Raw genomic sequence first — 20,067 nt, forward strand, 5'->3', positions numbered from 1 at the left:
AAAGAGGCCAAAACACGTGAAGGATTCCATGAACGTTAGGCGGTATGGATACTTGTGTCATCTGTCAGGACGACCAGCAGCACCAGAGCCACATAAATGAGAGACAGCCTCCAGGAGAGGCAGGAAATAGCCAGGCGTGTGGGGAGAGCTGAGAAAAAACATCAGGGTCTTCGGGGGGGGGGGGCGCCAACTATTAGTGGGGTACAGAGCAGTGGTCAGGAAAGAAGCCCTGGGAGAGGAGCCAGAAAACAAAAGAAAACAAGTGATCCTTCTCTCCTCTTGTTCCTGATGAGAAAAGCATTGGCTAGGGTTCTGTTCCATTTACCCTAAAATTCACATCACACTCACTTTTTTTGTTTCATCGTTTACATTTATCGAAACAAGCTGGTTTCTGTGATAAGCAATAGATATAAAAGACATCACTGAGGACCACAAAAACGTAAACAGAAATTAAAGCACAACGTCGCTCCAGAGCCGGTTCCTGCGTTTACTTAAGTAACATAGTACCGGGAAGGCTAGTGGCCTGATCCTTAGTAATACTACTTACTACTTACGAAGCATTCCTAGAGCAGGGTATGGGGCCACCAACATTTTCTCATCCCGTTAAATCTTCAGGACAAATCTGTGAAGCAGTAATTACTAGACCTGGTTTAAGGACAAGGACAGTGGACCTTGGAGGCTAAGTGACATCATCAAGGTCACACACTTGTGAGACAGACTCGGAATAAAAACGTGGGTCATGTTGACGCCTGGTCAGCGCTCTTAAAGATTCTATCCCTGGCTGCCTCCTGCAAGATTTCCTGGGACCCTTTAGACATTTTGCACAGTCTCTCAAGACTCGCTTTCATCAACCAACGTTGAGCCTTAGAGACAAAGGCACATAAAGTGAGAAAATAAAGACTCTGTGTTTACAATGGTTGGTGATCATTATCTACATGGATACAAAGCTTAGTACTGTTTTGTAAGCACAGTCTCTGGAGTATGCACGCACCTCGAGCATGCTCAAAAGTAGGGTGGGAAGTTATGGAAGAGAACCAAAACCTGGTGATGTCAAGGTGTATTTAGTCTTTGCTCAGATGTGCTTCCAAAACATTAGTGGCAGAGCCAAGAATCATCTAACGTTATTTCTTTATTTATACAGTTCTTTTAAGTACACAAGCATACAACCATTTCTTATTAAGAAGCATTAAAAATAATGCGGGACATGTTCCTAGATCCTTTCATCCAAGGACATGAAAGTACTTTACAGACACGCCCATCATTTCTGCAAACTGATCTCGTTTGGCCCATTTCAGAGATGGGTAAAACCAAATTATAAAACTTGGGAATTTCAACTCATTTATTTTCCACTGGAGTCCCTAAGTCATGAATCTACTAGCCAGAGGGAACTGTTAAATACAGGGATTGAACGCGCTGAAAATTTCTTTCCATTTTTTCTGAAAAGGGAGATCTTTAAAAAAAAAAAAAATTTTTTTTTTCCTAATGGACAAAATAGGTGAAGGGGATTAAAAGGTCAACTGGACGTGTCGTGTTGACCATTTCATAATGTCTATAAATACGGAATCACGGTGACGTACACCCGAATCTAATACAATATTGTATGTCAATTATTCTTCAATTGAAAAAAAAAAGAAAAAGAAAACAAAAGCATAGAAGCATCAGGGATAGGAGAGCTCTTAAAGGTTTTCTAATTGTGCTAAAATACACACAACACAAAATCTACCGCCTGAATCATCTCTGAGTGAGTCAGGTCAGGAGTGTTTCAATACATTCACATCGTTGTGTAGCTATCCCCACCGTCCATCTGCAGAACTCTTCATCATTCCAAACGGAAACTCTGTACCCATTAAACACTAATGCTCCATCCCTCCCTCGAGCCCCTTGGCAAACACCATTCTACTTCCTGTCTCCATCAAACTGACTACTCAGGTCCCTCATAGAAGCAGACCATACGGTATTTGTCCTTTTGTGACGGGCTTATTTCACTTAACATAATGTCCCCAAGGTTCTTCTGTGCTGTAGCTCATGTCACAATTTCCTTCCCTTCTAAGGCTGAATAATGAGAGTCCACTGTGGGAACACACCTCCCTCGGCTCATCCATTCATCCACCCCAGGACATGTGCATTGCTTCCACGTCTCAGCTCCTGAGAACACTACTACTGTGAACATGGGTGTACAAATATCTCGTAGAACTTCTGCTTTGGAACTGCTAACAGGATAGGATATATTTCTATATGATCACTCATACATGATTCTATTTTTCATTTCTTGAGAAAACGCCATTTTGTTTTCCTCAGGGGCTGCATTTTACACTCCCACAGGCAAAGAAAAGGACTTCAAATTTTTCCACAACCTTGCCAGCTATTTGGTGTTTTCTGCTGTTTCGTTTTGTCTTCTAAAGTAATCTCTATACCCAACAAGGGGCTCAAACTCACGACACCGAGATTAAGAGTCACCTGCCCTCCTGACTGAGCTAGCCAGGTGCCCCAGTCTTTTCCATTTTATTGAGAGTAGTGACTCTAGTGGGAGTGAGGGGGCATCTCATTGTGGTTCTAAAAGGGGTATCTTGATTTTGATTGTGAAATTAGTTAGAATAATTCCAATTATTTCAGTGGCCAGTGGTAGGCGGCAACAGCTATACTCAACCTTAAGAAAAAAGTCCACATTCTCCTCCGTTTTGAGTGCCACATTCTATATACTTTCTCATAAACAGGCATTTACGAGCTCTTTGTATCCACATGCCAGGAAGCACATTTGCATGGCTTTCTTTGTCTATGTTTCTCATCTCGTGTGTGTGTGTGTGTGTGTGTGTGTGAGAGAGAGAGAGAGAGAGAGAGTTTCTCAGCCTCCCTTGATAGGCAAATGATTGTAGACTATAACAAAACCCCAAATGAAAACAAAACAAAACCAGAATCAGTTAAGTCTGGAGTGGAGTATGTGTAAGGGCCAAAGCAGAGCGCAGCATGGAAGACCAGTCCCCAGGGCTGCACCGCAGGCCAGTGGGCACGGGGCCTATGCTGCCCCTGGCTATATACTTGGAGGACAGTAGTTGCTCAATAAATAATTTCTGAATTTTAATTGAAACTGAACAGGTGAACCACAAGGAATGACAGGAGCTTGTACTGTGCATAATTCAATCTCTGGAACGTTTCCTAAAAGTCACACTTCTATTAAGAAGCAGAATAAGAAAACAAAAACAGGTGACCATACGCACCGAGCCAGGCCTCACAACGGCTCTGGGAGATGGTACTAGGAGCTGCCTTGTGAGGGAGAGAAACCTGAGGTCCAGAGAGCCGGCTCTCCTTATTCTGTGTTCTCACTATTCTCTACTGCCTTCTGGTCAAAATTCATGTAGTAATGGCTAGATTCTTAGTCTCCTCAAAGCATCTATATGCACAGTAATGCTCAAAGCCCAACAGTTTCACAGCAAGCCCTCCATGGAGACTATTACCTTTGAAAAGTTAGCTTTATTTCCTACAGCAAAACTGTAACATTAAAACACTTAAAACCGCTTTTTCCCTAGAAGCCTCTCAAGCGCTAAACAAATCATTCGTCATTCTCTTTTCAGAATTAGGTGTTTATCAGTGGATAAAACTGTGGTACCTGGGGAAGTCTGAGTCCAGAAATTTCTCTGGGTAAGTTATTAAATCCAACACACACACACCCTGGGATCAGATAAAAATACTTGCTGTTAAAAATATACCCTATTGGGGCAAAAGGATCAACTCTTCATTTTTTCTTTTTAAAAAAGCAATACAATTAAAAGCAATTAAACTTAAGTTCCCTTAAAAAAAGAACACATGAGAATGCCCTGACTTGTTTACCTGAGGTATGATGGACATTTTCTTCCTTAGATCGTGAAGCCCAATTTCAGTTGTCAAGATCTTATCAATCCAAATTCTACCTTCCGGTTCTGACAATCTAAAAAGGGCCGAGATGAGGGAACTCTTCCCAGCTCCTGTTCTTCCCACAATGCCAACCTGTAAAGAGATCCAGGAGGTATTAAGAATAACGATATGTAACATACCTAGGAGAAACTCTGGTTGTTGAAGACGGATTAAGGAAGTTCTATATTGAATGTGGTCCGAAAGAGTTTCTCAGCTTTGGCACTGTTGACATTTTGGGTTAGACAATTCTTTGTTGTAGGAGCTGTCCTGTACATTGTAAAGTGTTTATCAGTATCCCTGCCCTCTGCCCAGATACCAGCAGCAACCCCCAAATTGTGGCAACCGAAAATGTCAGACACTGACAAAAATGTCCTTTGTGTCCCAGGGGGGTGAGGGTGGGGGAGGAGTGGGGTGCACTGTCCTTGGGTGAGATCCATTTGGTCTAAAGAAAAGTTAAAAATAATACAATCAGCCCACTGGCAGTGAAAACCCAGCAATCTCCTCGGCGGCTTGTAAGTCATTTTTAAAATTAGCGTTATTCCTAGTGTCTGGGTATTTTGAACCTCGATAATTTCTTGGGTAATTTTACACAGATATCAACAAGTCAGAAGCGTTATACATAAACAAGTAATCATTTCCCCAGAATTCTACCACCTAAGAGGAATTCTCCTTTGGTAGAACAACAAAAACATTTCTGGTATTAAATGGTTACATTACCTGGTTACATTCCGTCTCAAAAGGAAACATCTTAAAATTTTAAAATGTAAGTCTCAGCGTCTTAAAAAACAGTAGCCGGTACTAAAATACCCATAATGAGATCATCATCGACAACAACAACAACACAAATAACATTTGCTTTTTATATGGGGCCTTTCATCTGAGCAGTTCAAAAGGCATTTTGCAAAGTAATTAATACTCACAATTACCCCCTTGGGAAAGATCCGTGTCCAGTATCAGTCTGGTTATTAGTACCGAAGCAGAGAGAAATTAAATGCACTGACAAGATCAAAGCACCAATATAAAGCAGGTAAAATGCTGGTCAGGAATGAAACTGTATTGTACAAAACTGATTTTTAGCTGTGTGCATTTAAACCCGTAAGCAGAAACTGGCTGTTGTTGGGGTTTTTTTTTTAAACACCAATGAGCTTGCCCAACACCCAGCTACAAACTCCCTGGTGGGAGCTTCCGAGGAGATGATATCATCTCATCTAGGTATCTGGAATCAATGAAGGGTATAAGATACACTTTCAATCGTTTGTAAATTCATTCAGTAAATTTTTAAAACTCACAGCTTTCAACAGAGAAGAACTTTCTGAGCACTGATTCTATGCTGGGAACTTTACATATCATCTCAACGGAATACTTGCAAAGTTTTAAAGCTTCACTTGTATAACTATGGGTGGCATTTCAAAAGAGAGCCTAGCTTCATAGAGATAAATGTAAGGAAAGTGTCTGTGGCTCATTTTATCATCTGTATAGGCATTTTGTATCTTACGGTAAGTCCTAATTTATATTTCACAGATGGGTCATTTTCTGCACATGGGTAGGTCCAAGAGCGCGCACGCGCGCGCACACACACACAGCTCCCATGTTTCTGTGTATTTCTAGGTGTTTGCAAATGTAAATCAACACATATCAAGATACAGGCAAGAACTGTGTCTCTGAGAATGCGTGGATGTTCCCACGCTATCACCCCAACTGAAACGCATCCATCCGTGTAAACTGGAACATATGCGGACTTTAGTAAAGGGCCGGAACATGGCAGGGGGCACGGACGGCTGCCCATAACCACAGGACTGTGATCGCCAAACTCAACTGAGAATAAACACAATAAGGCAATTCAAAGAAAACCAGGTTCTAGCTATTTCTCTCTATTGTTCAGTCATCCAAACCGTAGCCCATGTCTTTCACAGTTCACTAATGGGCTTTAACAACTTCCCATGGAAAATATCACCAAGACCAATAAATTTACATATTCAAAACCAAACAGATACTTCAAGATATTCTTATTTAAGCTGATTTACAATTAACGCTTTATGTTTTCCCAACGAGGCTGAGGTTGGTTTCTGTCAACCACACCAGCACGTGAGACACTTGTATCTGGGTCTCTCTTTATAGATCAGTCAACCTGATTAATACCCCATTTCCCACTCAAAACAGCTGCTTTTTCTAACTTCCCCGTCTTAATCTCATAACTCCTTTCCTAGGCTCATGGGCTCAACGTGTCCACCTTACTTCTAGCTTCCTCCTCGTCTAGCACGGGACCAAGCCCTCAAGATTCTACCTCCACAAGCTTTCCTGACTCAGTCCCTCACCTGACTGCAAGGCTGCATGACCCTTGAAAACAAAAAAACCAACTCTTCTTAATCATAATCCGTGAGAATGAATGTAAAAAGTCAATAAATACCAGGCATAACCCCAGCCCTTTGATTTAAAACCATTCTTCAGATGATATATTTTCTTTCCGGACCTTTGTGTATGTGTGTGTGCTTAAAGATACAAGCTCATAGATTTAAACAAAATGAGATTATTACGAACCTCTTGTAGTAAACTGTTTGCACTTAATATTTCAAGAGAATATTTTAATGGCCATGTAATAGGAGAGTATATGTGATCATTTAACAGACCCGCCCTATTTGTGGATATTTGGGCTGTGTCCAATATTTTGCTATTATAAATAACTGTGTTAAATATTCTTGAAGCTAAATCTTCGCAAGCAACTCTAATTACTTCAAGATAAATTCTGACATGTGGAATTGCTGAAAAGCAGGTATAAATATTTTCCAAGGAGGCTGGTAAGCGATGCCAAGCTACCCTCTAGAAATAGGGTACCAATTTTGACTCCCACCTGTTTCCCTGCATGTTAAGAAGCCTGGGTGTTATAACATTGCTTTATTTTTATTTATTTATTTTTAGAGAGAGAGTGAGTGTGTACGTGAGCAGTTGGGGAGGGGCAGAGAGAGAAGGGAGAGAGAATCTTAAGCAGGCTCTACGTCCAGCACCGAGCCTCGATCTCAGGACCCTGATGATCATGACCTGAGCTGAAACCAAAAGCTGGACGCTTACCCAACTGAAACACCCATGCACCCCTATAACTTTGTTTTAATCGACACTCAGTTTGAGTCCAAAAAGTGGACTCACTTTCCCCATTACATCTTGCTAGGAGTCACAACAGCTACTGGCTTCCTATCTCCCGCCTCTTCCCACCTCGGTCCACGTGCACTCGCTCACTTCTCAGACGGGGTTTCTGCAGGACAGCCCTGAGCCTCTCACACTGTCCCAGGAAGTCCCTTCTATGAAAGCATCCCAACTGACTCTCCATCCTTAAATGGCCGGCAGTCAGCTCCCTTGGGATTTACTAGGACGTTGCAAGGATCACACATGCAAGCCTGTGCCACACACCCGGTCGTTCACTTCCCCCAACGCTCTGCAGGGGCTGGATCCTTCGTTTGTGGATCAAGGCATCATGCCTTTGCTGATGCTGGTCCCACCACCCCAAATGTTCTTCCCATGCATTTCCACCTGCGGAGATCCTGCCCGCATGTCACCAAGTCTATCTCAAATGCCTAATTCCTTGTATACGCTCTTCCTGTTTCCGCCTGTGCGCTTCTCCCACACAACAGAGGTAGACCATCTTTTTCTAAACTTCGATAAACATTATGACTGCCTTCTAGCTTAGTTAGTAGCCAATTTTATACAATTTTGTCCTGGATTCACCTTTGCGTTATTTTTATTATATGTGGCGTCCTGTGCCAAACAGGCATTCTGTACAGAATTGAGGCGTTTAAGCCAGGATGGACAAATGTATGGAAAATCTCCTGCAACAATGATGAGGTACAGGTACTGGGCAGCGAAGACAGACATGGCAAATGGATCCTATCACCACAGAGACGAACGCAAATGGCAGACAACAACATCCGCACTGGAGTGGTTATGGCCATGCTACACCCCAAGGCAGTGATGGCTATCGTTGTCCGAACATGTTTGTCACCAGTCTTGGAGCTGGGGGTCTCATCCTGTTCAAGTGTACAACCCTAGATGACCTATTACTTTCATTTTGCAAAAGATCGGAGGGAGGCTTACTAAGACTAATTAGCCTGCCTGAAATAACAGAGCCAGTAAGGGGCAGAATGGCACTGAGAGCCAGGTCCATTATACACGGACGGCCTGGCAGCTCACTGCATCCCTCCACCTGGCTAGAAGAAAGTGGGGACAGGACAGGTGTGGTTGCAATCAAGGAACTGGCCTATCTTACTGATCCTACTGCCTGACGTTTGAAGCGTGATGTGGATACCAGTTACATGGGGGGTGGGACAAAAGACCTGACGTCTCTGAGCAAAAAGGATACCCGTGCTCAGGTGGGCACCTACAGCTGGAGAAAGAAGAGAGGCACAGAGTGCCTGGGAAAACAGGCCTACTGCCCTGCTTGGGGCAGTGAGATGAATTTTTCATCCCAGCAGGTGGTGAAAGGGCCTCAGATACTTTGCTACACATGGCGGTCTGTGACTCCAGGCCCAAGGAGGGCCCAGCCTGATACAGTACAGATGGACCCTGTAGAAGGGCGTGGGGGGGGGGGAAGGCCATACAGCGGGAGGAATGCTGTCTGTGATGCAGACAGACTTCACCAAAAGGACAAACTGATGCATAAACTTAGAGTCATACAGAATTAAATTATAATGTAAATTCATAACTTACAGAATATAAAAGTAAATAAATCTATATAGGATAGGGATACAGAACTCTCTAGAGTGTCATGATGAGTCACAGGAGTTGGGTAATTCACAAGCCCAATTTCAAATTGTCAAAGGACAATCACCCAAAACCGCCTATGGGAGGAAGACTTTTTACCAGGGCGGGGGCTCGATCAAAGGGAATTCAGAGACCAGAGGTCTGGGTGGGCTTGAGAGTCAACATTTCTAAGAAGCTCTCAGATGATGCAGGTACCACGGTCTGGGCAGCAAGGAATTAGAAAGTCAGCAGGGGAAGTGAGACAAACTGGAGGGAGGTGTGGGGTTTCTGAGAAGACATTATGTAAAAGAGGAGAAAATGTAGGAAACTAATATTTTTGCACATTATAGCAAGGTCTAGTACACATCTGTAAAAATGTATTATCCAAGTAATAGCTCTGAGCAAGAAAAAAAAATAACGAACCAAAATCAATCTACCTCTAGAGCTGGAAAATGCTTTAAAATGGCCCAGTACTCTTTAAAACGATCAAATCAACCACAAAATCACCTAAATGAAAAATGCAGCCAGTGTTCAGAATCTAACCAGGAAGCCCAGGGTGCTATTTACCTCATTTTGGTTCTTTATTTTTAGTTGTTATTTCTTCCATGAATTAGAAACCTGCTTAGTACCTATTACATTTTCCTGTTTACTATAACTTCGAGGAATCCGGACAGGAGAGGAAAGCCCGTCATCAACCCTGCAACAGTCTGCCTCGAGCAAATACAACACCAAAAGATGGGGACAATGGCGTCCCTGCATGACAGGGCTGGGGCTGGTGGGCTTTAGCTCCACAAGCAGTGACGTCACGTCATGACTGCATGGCCTGGGTATAATCACTAATTACATAAACGGAGCGGAAGGGGACATGGTCCATGCACCAAGAAAGACACAAACCCAAAGATACTGTCAGTATTACAACTATCTCCAAATTCAATCCGCCCCCCAACACTGTGGAATCTCAGATAATCCTATGATTTTTGGGGGGGAGGGGTTTAAAGACGGAAGAATACAAACCTGTTACGTTTCTAAGTTTACCATAGCTTCTTGGGTAACTCAGTGTATGGCTTCGAGGGAAATTAAAGATGCGTGCAAATTAACAGAATTATGTCTAGAATGTGCATTCTGACGGACACACGGTCTGCGAGCAAGCTAGCATCCCCGACGGCACTGGTACGGACAGAACCAGCTATGGTTAACGTTCTTCGGACACGGCTGCTCTCATCGTCTTCAGATCTGCCAATGGGGCTGGAAATAATGAACCGCCAGCTTTTGCCACGTGACTTACTAAAGCTGCTCACTGGGTATCATTTGGGCATTAAGCCGAACATTTATTCTTTCATGTCACAAGGGTATAATCATTAAATTATGGCTACGGTCCACTAAATGGGTGTGTGGTAGAAAGAGCTTGGAAGAGCAGGTCTTCAAGTGTTTAACGCATCTTGGCTGTTCGCAGGAGCCGTCTGGGATGCTCGTATGTTTTCATGACTGGTTTGCTTCACACCTGCGTCTCACTCGCTCACCGTCCCCGCCAGCAGCCCCTCGGCACCCACGATGTGCCCTGCAGAAGGCCACTTTCGGGGGAGTGAAGATGAAAATATGCAGCCTCAGGGTACTGTGAGACAGCGCCCGAATTACAAAGCCGGCTGGGAGAGCTTCCCTTTATTTGTTCATTTTCATTTTTAATTCTTTTTTTTTTTAACCTGTGGTCACATGCACGTAACAGAATTTACCAACCCAGCCACTGCTTCCGCGTACAGTTCAGTGGTGCTAAGTACACTCATGCTGTCGTGCCACCAAGCTGCAGAATTCTTCTTCCCTTGCAAGACTCTCACACTCCATCCGCGTGAAACACGAACTCCGAGTTCACTCTCCCCCGGCCATCACCATTCTGTTTGTCTCTACAGATCTGAGCAGGTCAGGAATCTCGTGTAAGTGCAATCAGACCGTATTTGTCCTGTTTTGTCCTAGAGCTTATTTCATTTAGCATAATGTCCTCGAGGTTCTTCCATGGGTCAGAATTTGCTTCCTCTTTAGGGCTGGATAATATTCCACCATATGGAGGTACTACACGTGCAGATCCGTTCCTCCACAGATGAGCAACTTGGGCTGCTTCCATTTTCAGCATTCGTAACGCCGCTATAAACACGGGCGTACTGTAAACGCTCTCATATAAAAATACATAAGATGCCGTGGAAGAATTAAGAGTCTCGTAGAGGCAGATGCATGAGTTGACAGAAAATGAGACGACTTTCACCAGCCCGACGACAGAAGGGAAGGGTCTCCGGAGGCAGAGGGGCCGTGGGCGCATGCTGGGGACAGGGAGGACAGGAGGCTCTGGCAGCAGCTGCACGATACTCAGGTGGGGCTCTGGCATGCTAGGAGTTGAGGCTGGAGGGCGCCTGGTGGCTCAGTCAGATAAGCGTCTGCCTTCGGCTCAGGCCATGATCCTAGGGTCCTGAGATGGAGCCCTATATCGGGCTCCCTGCTCAGTGGGGAGTCTGCTTCTGCCTCTCCCTCTGCCCCCACCGCCCATACCCATCTCACGCTAGCTATCTCTCTCTTTCTCTCTCTCTCAAATAATAAAAAATATTTGAGGAATTGAGGCTGGAGAGGTAGGTGGGGAAAGAGCTTCTAGTCTGTTCTAGTTTCACTCCTTCTTCCAGAGCCTGCCCTGGTGTGGGCTGAGGGATCTGAGGCCCATTGCTGGTGAACTTTGACACTGGCAAGTGCAGGTCACAAACCTCTCAGTGCTCTCCTGCGTGTGTCAGCCCCCTTGGGTTTCCTTTTGTCGACTTTGAGTGAGTCTCTGAACCCTTTCCTGCCTCCCGCTGGGGGCTCTGGCTCCTGAGCCCTGACTGGGTCACAGATCCCAGGCTCTTCTCTGGTGGCTGAGACCTGGCCACGCAGCTCCAGCTCGAGTGGACCTGGGGCCTCGCTATGGCTCTGCCCCCAGCGCACCGAGACTGGGAGCTATCAGGAGGTCCCGTAAGAATCAGATCTGTGTTTCAGAAAAGCAGTCCACGGGTGGGAAGACAGGGGAATATGGGTTACAGGAGGGCAAGTCTACAGAAAGGGACAGGGACGGAGGGCTGTAAATAGAGGATGCCATGGGGGAGGAAGAGAAGGATTTGAGAAATACAAAGAAATAAGAATAGGTAGGAACTAGATATTGAAAACGTTAGTGGTGAGGAGCTAGGGTTGATGTCCAGGTCTCAGGCATGAATCTTTAGTGTGTCCTGGGTCAGCCCACCAACCACCATCAGGAAGCTTACAACACGAGGAAAGTCTGGCATCCCCATTCCATGGTCAATTTCTAAGAAAGACTTCCCAACAGGATCACCCTATCTAATTTATATCCAGGAGCCCTGTGACACATTCACCAAGATGCCAACCAGCAGACGCAGTGCTAACTCTTTTGTGGAAATTTTAAAGAGGCAAGATGGTTTAGACAAACCTTTTCCCTTGATTTAATGAGCACTGTCAGGTGCTTCAAAACCAGAGGCCCGTCTAAACTGTACGTGAAGTTAACATTATCAAAGACAATCGTGCCGTCCTGGGGCCAGTTTGGTGGAGGACGGTTCTGGTATTCCCAAGGAGCTTCTTTCTCAAGATCTGTGTACTCCAACACCCTTTCCACTGAAATCATCTGAAAGACACAGGACATCACGAGGCTTAGGAACGGAGGTTCTCACAGGTGTTAAGAGATTATAAATGAACTGTTGCTCTTTTATACCAGCTGGTTAGGGACATCTCAAGTCTCCATATTCCCAAAGGACAGGAGGTGGAGTCTGATGACGACTTTGATGATTTACAAACCTGTTCACGGTCCTGTAACACTTTCCCTAATGGCTACTTCCTTCAGCATTACGTTAAAATTAAAAGAATTACAGAATTATAGAGATTTCTAGAGAATTTTAAGGATTTATTTTATTTATTTTTCCACTTTTCACACCTGAACAAAAAGTACGAGGATTTTGCCAAAGAAAGAAATACTTGCGTCCGACAATCCGTAATCTGGCTATAGAAGAGCCATCTGTCTTAGGGGAGCTGAACTGGCTAAGTCATCAAATCTCATTTTAATGATTAGTCACCTTCTCTTCTATGAGAAGAGCACACTGGAAAGATTTCTTTCTCATTGTTTTTCTCTTTAGGAGAAGGTGCAAATAATCCAAAGAGGAGGTAATTTATGTACTGACTAAGGCCTCCTAAGCAACCATCCTGACACCTTTGACTAGCACACTCTGAGAAGGACCTTATTCTACAAGACGGGACACCAGCAAATTCAACACATACAAGAATAAATGCTAAAATGGGGGGGGGGCGCATGCAAGGGGAGACACCTACTAATTAGACAAACACCCTCAAAACACTGAATTATTCTTTTATCAGGAATGAGGAATTACCCATTAAGAAACAAACAACAACAACAACAAAAAAAAAACAGGCCTCTAAGAAATTAGCTTATATCCTCTCCAGGATTTCAGAACCTCCCTCCTACAGAGAGAGACATTTATTACATTTGAAGACAGTTTGTGGTTTATATAAAACCTGCTGACACAAGCACACAGAAGACTGAGAAAAAGATGTATATATTTTATTTTACGTTAACCTTAAACAGATGGAAGAAGGATCTAAAAAACTTGGTTAGCTACGATGTAAAAATAACAGTTTTAATATTTTACATAAGAAGTGCTTTTATGCCATTTAATGGTAGGGAGACTTGAAAAGGCTCAGAACGTTCAGATAAACATTACCATATTCTCCACTTCGGCGCTTTGCCTGACGCACCACTGGAACATCCCCATGAGTGTGAGGGCGTAGGACAATGCCAGGCCAACCTGCCCAGCATCTACAGCTGAAACAGAAAGAAGGGGAAGAAAATCAGCCCCATTCTTAATCCCGAGCACAAGTCCTTTTGTCACGTTACCAACAAGATTCCTTTATAATATTCAAGTACTTTGTATATAATGAAAGTAACAATTATACTTTTATTCTGATGATTAAGATGATAATAAAAATAGAAAAATAGTCATAAATTCAGAAAGACTATTAAATGAGCTTATTAATCCCAACAGGACTGACACACACTTGACTGTATTCCACAGGTGAGAGATAATGTCATTATTGAGACTCCCAGCATGATGGTTTCAAGAACCCTGTTAACCTAATTTCACTTTCTATGGCCAATGCAACCGCTGTTGGAAACCACTAAAAACAAGGCCATGGGTTCTGCGAGCCTGTGCTTTTAAATCTAGACGACTACTCTCACTGTCCCATTATTCAACATTGTGACTCAGCGTGGTTACTATGGAACCGTTAGGGAGAGGGAAGTCAAGCCATGCACACCAACACCTGCTTATCTGGTCCCCACCTGGCAGGGAGGACAGCACTCCTTCCCGCTGAGTGTCTTTTTCAACCCAGTGAACCAGGCAGATACGACCAAGAGATCCGAATAGCCCTCAAGTGAAAACCTAAAGCCCGAAGCTGGACAAAACGCATAACAGAAAACTTGGTTCTCTCCTCACAACAACCAGACGCCACACCGGGAACATACAGAAAGTTAGCTGCTAGGCCGGCTTGGTCCTCAACCTATCCGAAGATAGAAGGAACTTGTCAGGATCCAAACGGCTGCTCTGCATGGACCAGGCCACAGCATCACACCCAACCTGACACATGGCCAATGCTCTCATGCGATTCACTAGCACCAAGCAGTATACAGCACTGGACAAGGTGGCAAGAGTTTAATTTAATAACTGTAAACGCAGCTATAAATTGTAATCATGCCACAAATAGTTCCTCACATCTGTACTTACTTTTTGCCAGAATCAGGGACCCGAAGGCAACAACAACGACAAAGATGGCGCAGATGGCGTCCAGACGCACAGCGAACCAGCGGGATGTCGTCAGGAACAAGAACCAGGCCTCTGGATTTGGGGAAGCATAATAAGCAGAAGGAAGAAGCAGGAAAACCATGTTAACTACTCCGAATGAGGGAGAGCATTTAGCAAGGGTGAGCTCCAGGAGACTTTTACACAACACGGATGGCAAAGTTCCACACCTGAGGAAACTGAAAGTTCCAAAAAGCTAAGTTCTGACACAGGACGATGTATGGTCCAGGTAGGAACTGGTACAGTGGCTTTGTGGGAAGCATGCATTGAAAAATTCAACCCAGAGGTTACAACAGAAATAGGATCATTAACAAAACACATGGAAAAAAATGGGCTCATCAGTACATTTCTCACAGTGCCAGAGCTCAACGTGAAGCTTGTCCTCATACCTGGTTGACTGTTCCCAGTTCTCTGATAGCAGAGAGCACAGCTCCCACTTTGTTTCCAGCACCTTCCGTACTTACAGGGCCCTGCACACAGTGTTTATTCCTTAGGATCCAGTATCTCAAGGATCACTCTGCTGAAAGTACCTACTTGCAGCTTTCAAAATACCATCTTATCTTCAAAATACAATAAAGACTGGAAAGATGGGCCAGGATTTTATAAACTTAGAGGAAACTCTGAAACTTCTACATAGCAAAAAACGTCACCGAGACAAAGAATAATACATATCAAGTGGGTAGCAAATCTGATCATCAGGAAACTGATCTCCTCAGCAATTTCTGTCACCCTGCATGCTCTGAAAATAAGAACAGGCCAACTACAATTTGTGGGCCAAGAATGGCCCACCACCTGTTGTTGTAAATAAAGTTTTATTTGAACACAGCCATGGCCATTTGCTGAGGTACTGTCTTTGCTTGTGTTCCTGTTATGACAGCAACACTGAAGAGCTGCGACAGACAATAACGCAAAGCCTAAAACTAACTATCTGGGCCCTTACAAAAAAAGTTGACCCCTGCCCTAAAAGGACAGAAAGCCACAGGGCGTGGTAATGGAAGGACAATGCAAGCCCCTGGGGTGGTGGGGGGGACCAAAGCATTGGTGTCTCAGGGGAATGGGGAAGCAGGCAGGAGATTCTAAGGAGTCATGGCCAAGAGGGGACGACGACATGCTGAGGAAGGATGTGGTGCTGGGCCAGAGGGAGACAGAGAGGAACTGACCACTAAGGACAAGAGAGAGAGCCTATCCCATCCTTTAAAACCATTTCCAGCAACTTACAAACCTGAATGCAAATCCTGGTGTGCGTCGAACAGTTCCTGGAACCTCTCTTCAGCTTTATATGCCCGGATGGTCCAGAGTCCCTGGAGAGAGGACGACAAGTGGGAGAATACCGGACTCCGTGCTGGGGAAGCAGAGACAGACAGAAAGTCAGTGAGGCTGGATGTGGGGAAACCAACTGCTTCCCGTGCTCTGTGGCTGCATGGCCCCCCAAAGAGCACACCCAGAGCTCAACAAAGACGGGCTGCCTGGGGAAGAAGGGACGATGCCCCTCCTGGAGATGAACAAACATGTCAACCTTCAAACCCCTGGTCACACCATGCCTCACATTAAAGACCCAAAAATGCAAGTCTCTCTTCGAACCTATCTTTGAACAAATTCAAATCCTTGCTAGATTTGAATAACTAAATTCTTTCTTTGCTAACTCATTTGTCAAGGTCCTCCTCAGACATGGCCTCCCTCTATAACACTTCCCTGACAGCCCTTTGGAGGAAATTCTGTTTATTAATTTTTGAGTCACTGACGTTCTTAGATTTAATTCTGCTAGAGTACTCACCACACCGAATCATGAATGCCTATCTGTGTGTCCACTCCACTATGTGACTATTACCTTAAGGGCTGGGATAAAGTCAGAGTATCCCTGAAACTAACAGGTGAGTGATGTGTAAGGGGACTGGCCTGCCTGCCATTCTCCCTGCAACCTGGGGCATCGCCCTGTGCCTGTTCCTGCACCAGAGTCTCTTCCTGGAGTAACGGAGAACCTGAGTACTGCACCGCCCTTGTGCCCATAGGGCCTGGGCAGCCATGGCATCTTTGAATAGTCTTGACTTCGGCTGAGGGAGCCTGTCCTGCTGGACACCTGGTGTTTGGAGGTTACCGTGTGACATTAACATCAATCACTCTTCCAGAACCTGATCATGGCCTTAGAGGCCATTCTCTTTGGACTAAGTTCATGTTGGTTTGAGTTGCCATTCATTCCCCTGCCACCTTCTCCAGAAGCACGCTGTGTGTGGGTACCAGGCTTGGCTCCTGCCTATCAGGGAAGAGGTGGGCGGCAGGCTGCTGGGCACCATGAATGAGGGGCCTCTCTCTGGGATGAGTAACACCTGTGCTTTACCAGCAGGTAACGCTGACCTGCCACTTGGTTACCTGTGCACGTCCTAGAGAAGACTTGTGGGCAAAACCCCTGGGTGTTCAGGGCAAGGGCAGATCACTTAGCTTATGAGAGGCTGCAGAAATTATATCAAATGATGGGGAGAAACAATTTAGGGGAAAAATGCAAACTTATTTTAGAGCCTGACTCCTTAGCCTGGCATCCGATGCCTCTCCGTGTGAGAGTTCAGTCATGCCCTGTGCATACGGGAACTGCAGGTATGGGGGGGGTGCTGGGTACCAATGTGCAGACACAGGACCTCCTCTTAGAGCTTGGTGACCACAGCTCCTAAGCACGGAAGGAGCAGACTTCTCCGTGTGAGACACCGGGGCTTGGGGAAGATCGGATGCACTGGGCTAAGGGCCTCTTTCCTGACTGGGATATCTGACTGGGATATTAAGCATTAAGCGCCCTCGCCTGGGATGCTGCTTTCAAGAAAAAACCTTCTCTGAACTGAGGCATGAACTAACACTTCCCCTTATATCTACTTTAGGCAAATAGCCTTCCATGAATTCAGTGGTGGTTTGGACTGTCCAGTTGTTGGTTCCTGATCTAGGATCCACAACACCCTCTCTCTTCATTATACTGAGGAATCTTTAGCCTTTATGCATTTTAGCTTCCATTAAATCTGTACTTTTTAAGACATTAATATGAATATAAGGGACCAAGCCCATGCTCTAAATAAGAAAGGCTAGAAGCTCTGAGAACAGGCCTTCTTTGCATTCCCTAGCACATGCCCAAAACATAGTCAACATGGAAACAGGGTGCTTAGCAGGAGGACTCAGGAGAGTTCCAGGCCCATAACCCTATCAAGAAAGTACCAAAAGTCCAGCTCCAGAAAGCACAGAGTACTCACTAGAACCATGTTCTCATTTCTTGAGCAAATGTTGGGACATTTCTGAGACAACATTTCTGAGAAGGAAGAAGATGTGGCCATTTGGTCAAGGAGAGAGACCTTGAATGAAATGCTTCCGTGTGGTCATCCTCACTGGCTTCCCTCATCAGCAGATCAAGGTTGCGGTTGATTTTCTCTGGCAAGGTTTCAGAGCAGGGTCGACTCCGGAAATCAGGGGCTGTCCCAGCCTTGAACACCGGGGAACCCAGAGACCACATCACCAACTTTACCTCAGAACCAAGAGTTACGAGTGGTACGGCAGCATTCCGTACCTGGGAAAAGCTATCCTGTTCTTTCACACCCCACTTAGGACTGAGCGGGATGCCAGGATGAATGAGTGAACTGGAGGGTCTTCAATGAAAACTAACTGGCACAAAGGGAAACGGAGTACTAGGGCTCTGGTATAGTCTCTTGCTCAATACAGTGCCTTTCTCCCCACAATGACCGAGCTGGCTATCCTGAAGTAGACCTCTATAGCACCCATGGCATTGGCCAGCGGTTAGACAAATGCAACCCTACCTTTCACAAGACTGACAACCCCGTGTCCCATGACCCTGAGGACTCTTTGGAACATACCCTACAAGAACTGAAAACCCTCCCCAGGAGGGAGAAGGCAGGGATCTGCCTCAAGGGCCCGGCTGACAACCCTGCTTAGGTAACCATTTATATTAGGTGAGGCCTGCTAGTTGTTATGTTCTTAATGCCCTCATGTTCAAGGTTCTAGCACCTTTCCATGTGGCCAGGAAGCACTTTACAACCATCAACACAAATAATCCTCACGAGAGCACCAGGGGGCAGGTGCTATTATATCTCTGACAGAGAGCAAAGTAGGCAGAAGGATTAAGAGCACTGGCCAGGTAGTAAATTAACCCAAGTGGTAGAGCTGGGGGTCAGACCTGGCTCTTACTCCCGAGGCTGTGCTTTATAATCACTGCCACAGTGTCTCAGAGGGAAAATAATCAGGTTAAATCAAGATGCCAACATGTGACTAAATGCATTTTTCTCTTAACTTTGTAGTTTAAGTTTAGAAAACCCCAAATTGTCCTTTGTGCCTGTCCAGTAGCCCTATTCATTACTGTGTATCTTATCAAGCACCTTCATTTCAAAGTCCCTGGAAATCCAGCATGAGAACAAACAACAGCAGACGTGAGCGGCTATGGTCTGAAACACGCGACACACAGTTAGCCCTCCCCAGCGGTGCCCATGGCAGACATTCCTAGCTGATCACAGTACCCTTACATAGGGAATCTGGATGTGGCTTCACAACTCAGGCATGGCCAAACGATGAGAGCTGGCTAGAAAAATGCAACCAAGCAGATCCTGGTTATGTGCACTTCTTTATGACTGAATGGTGCTACCATGCTCACTTCTGCAAAAATGGGAAACCATCATGATTAACTACAGATTTGTCATTAAAGTGGCTTAAACGTCAGTCAGAGATTTCAGAGGCAGCTAGACCTGAAAATCATCCTTGGGACTTCAATAGTCCTTTCAAAGTACAAGGAGGAAGCAGATTTATGCCTTGTGGCCATAGCAATCAGGTATCCCCCTTTTATCTTCCTTTTTGCTAGTGGGTCCAGCAGTGGCCTCAAGAAATACTATCACTTACTGCTTAGAGATAACAAAAGAATTGTTACTTATGGCACAGACCCACAACCCAGAGAGATGACAACACACAGTTCTGACCAACTGGCCGCCAACGTTTGGTTATCTGGGTGCATGGAGGTAGGAATATCTGTACTTAATGTATTGTTGTAGCCTACTGGGGTACAGTAATATTCCACATTATTTCCAAATATCCTACAGGGGTCATGCTAACATTCTCAAAATCTCCAGATCAAGCCCTGGGAAAATCCTATACTGTTTCTTGAAAAAGACTCAGGCTATCCCCCTGCTCTCCACTTCCACATGGATGGGAAGTGGCCCTTGTTCCAGGCAAAAATCTCTTATTCCAGAGACTTCTTTTAAATAAAACTGAGACTTCCTCTGGAACAAGACTGATGATGACAGACTCCATTTCATGAGTGGCTTCCAATCATAAATGTCTGAAGCCTTGCTGTTTACACAAAAGACTGGCTGGAGCTCATCACTTATTCTCCCGCCTTCACCACCTCCCGCCATGGTAACATCACATCAGCACGACGGTCCACACATCTGGACAACACCGCTCCACCGCCCCAAGGAAACACCTCGCAAAACCACACCTCACGGTAGTTTAGCTGGTTCTCAGAGGACTGAAAAAATTTTCTATAGCTTTTATGAAATCAATGCCCATTATCCTTTATGCAAATGCTTAT

The 20,067-nt window shown here is 44.9% G+C and overlaps 1 protein-coding gene across 1 annotated transcript in view; it reads right to left on the reverse strand.

Moving 5' to 3' along the window:
- ABCC4 (ATP binding cassette subfamily C member 4) overlaps positions 1–20,067 on the reverse strand; it is a 235,105-nt gene that overhangs the window by 35,389 nt on the left and 179,649 nt on the right. Inside the window, exons 22-26 of the mRNA XM_040623855.1 lie at positions 15,727–15,846; positions 14,430–14,540; positions 13,371–13,471; positions 12,071–12,262; positions 3,826–3,981 (exon numbers count right to left, since the gene is read on the reverse strand). Coding sequence (XP_040479789.1) covers positions 3,826–3,981; positions 12,071–12,262; positions 13,371–13,471; positions 14,430–14,540; positions 15,727–15,846 — 680 coding nt within the window. The remainder of the gene's footprint in view (positions 1–3,825; positions 3,982–12,070; positions 12,263–13,370; positions 13,472–14,429; positions 14,541–15,726; positions 15,847–20,067) is intronic.

The sequence above is a fragment of the Ursus maritimus genome, unplaced genomic scaffold, assembly GCF_017311325.1.
Source record: "Ursus maritimus isolate PB19 unplaced genomic scaffold, ASM1731132v1 scaffold_10, whole genome shotgun sequence".
Classification (NCBI taxonomy): Eukaryota; Metazoa; Chordata; class Mammalia; order Carnivora; family Ursidae; genus Ursus; species Ursus maritimus.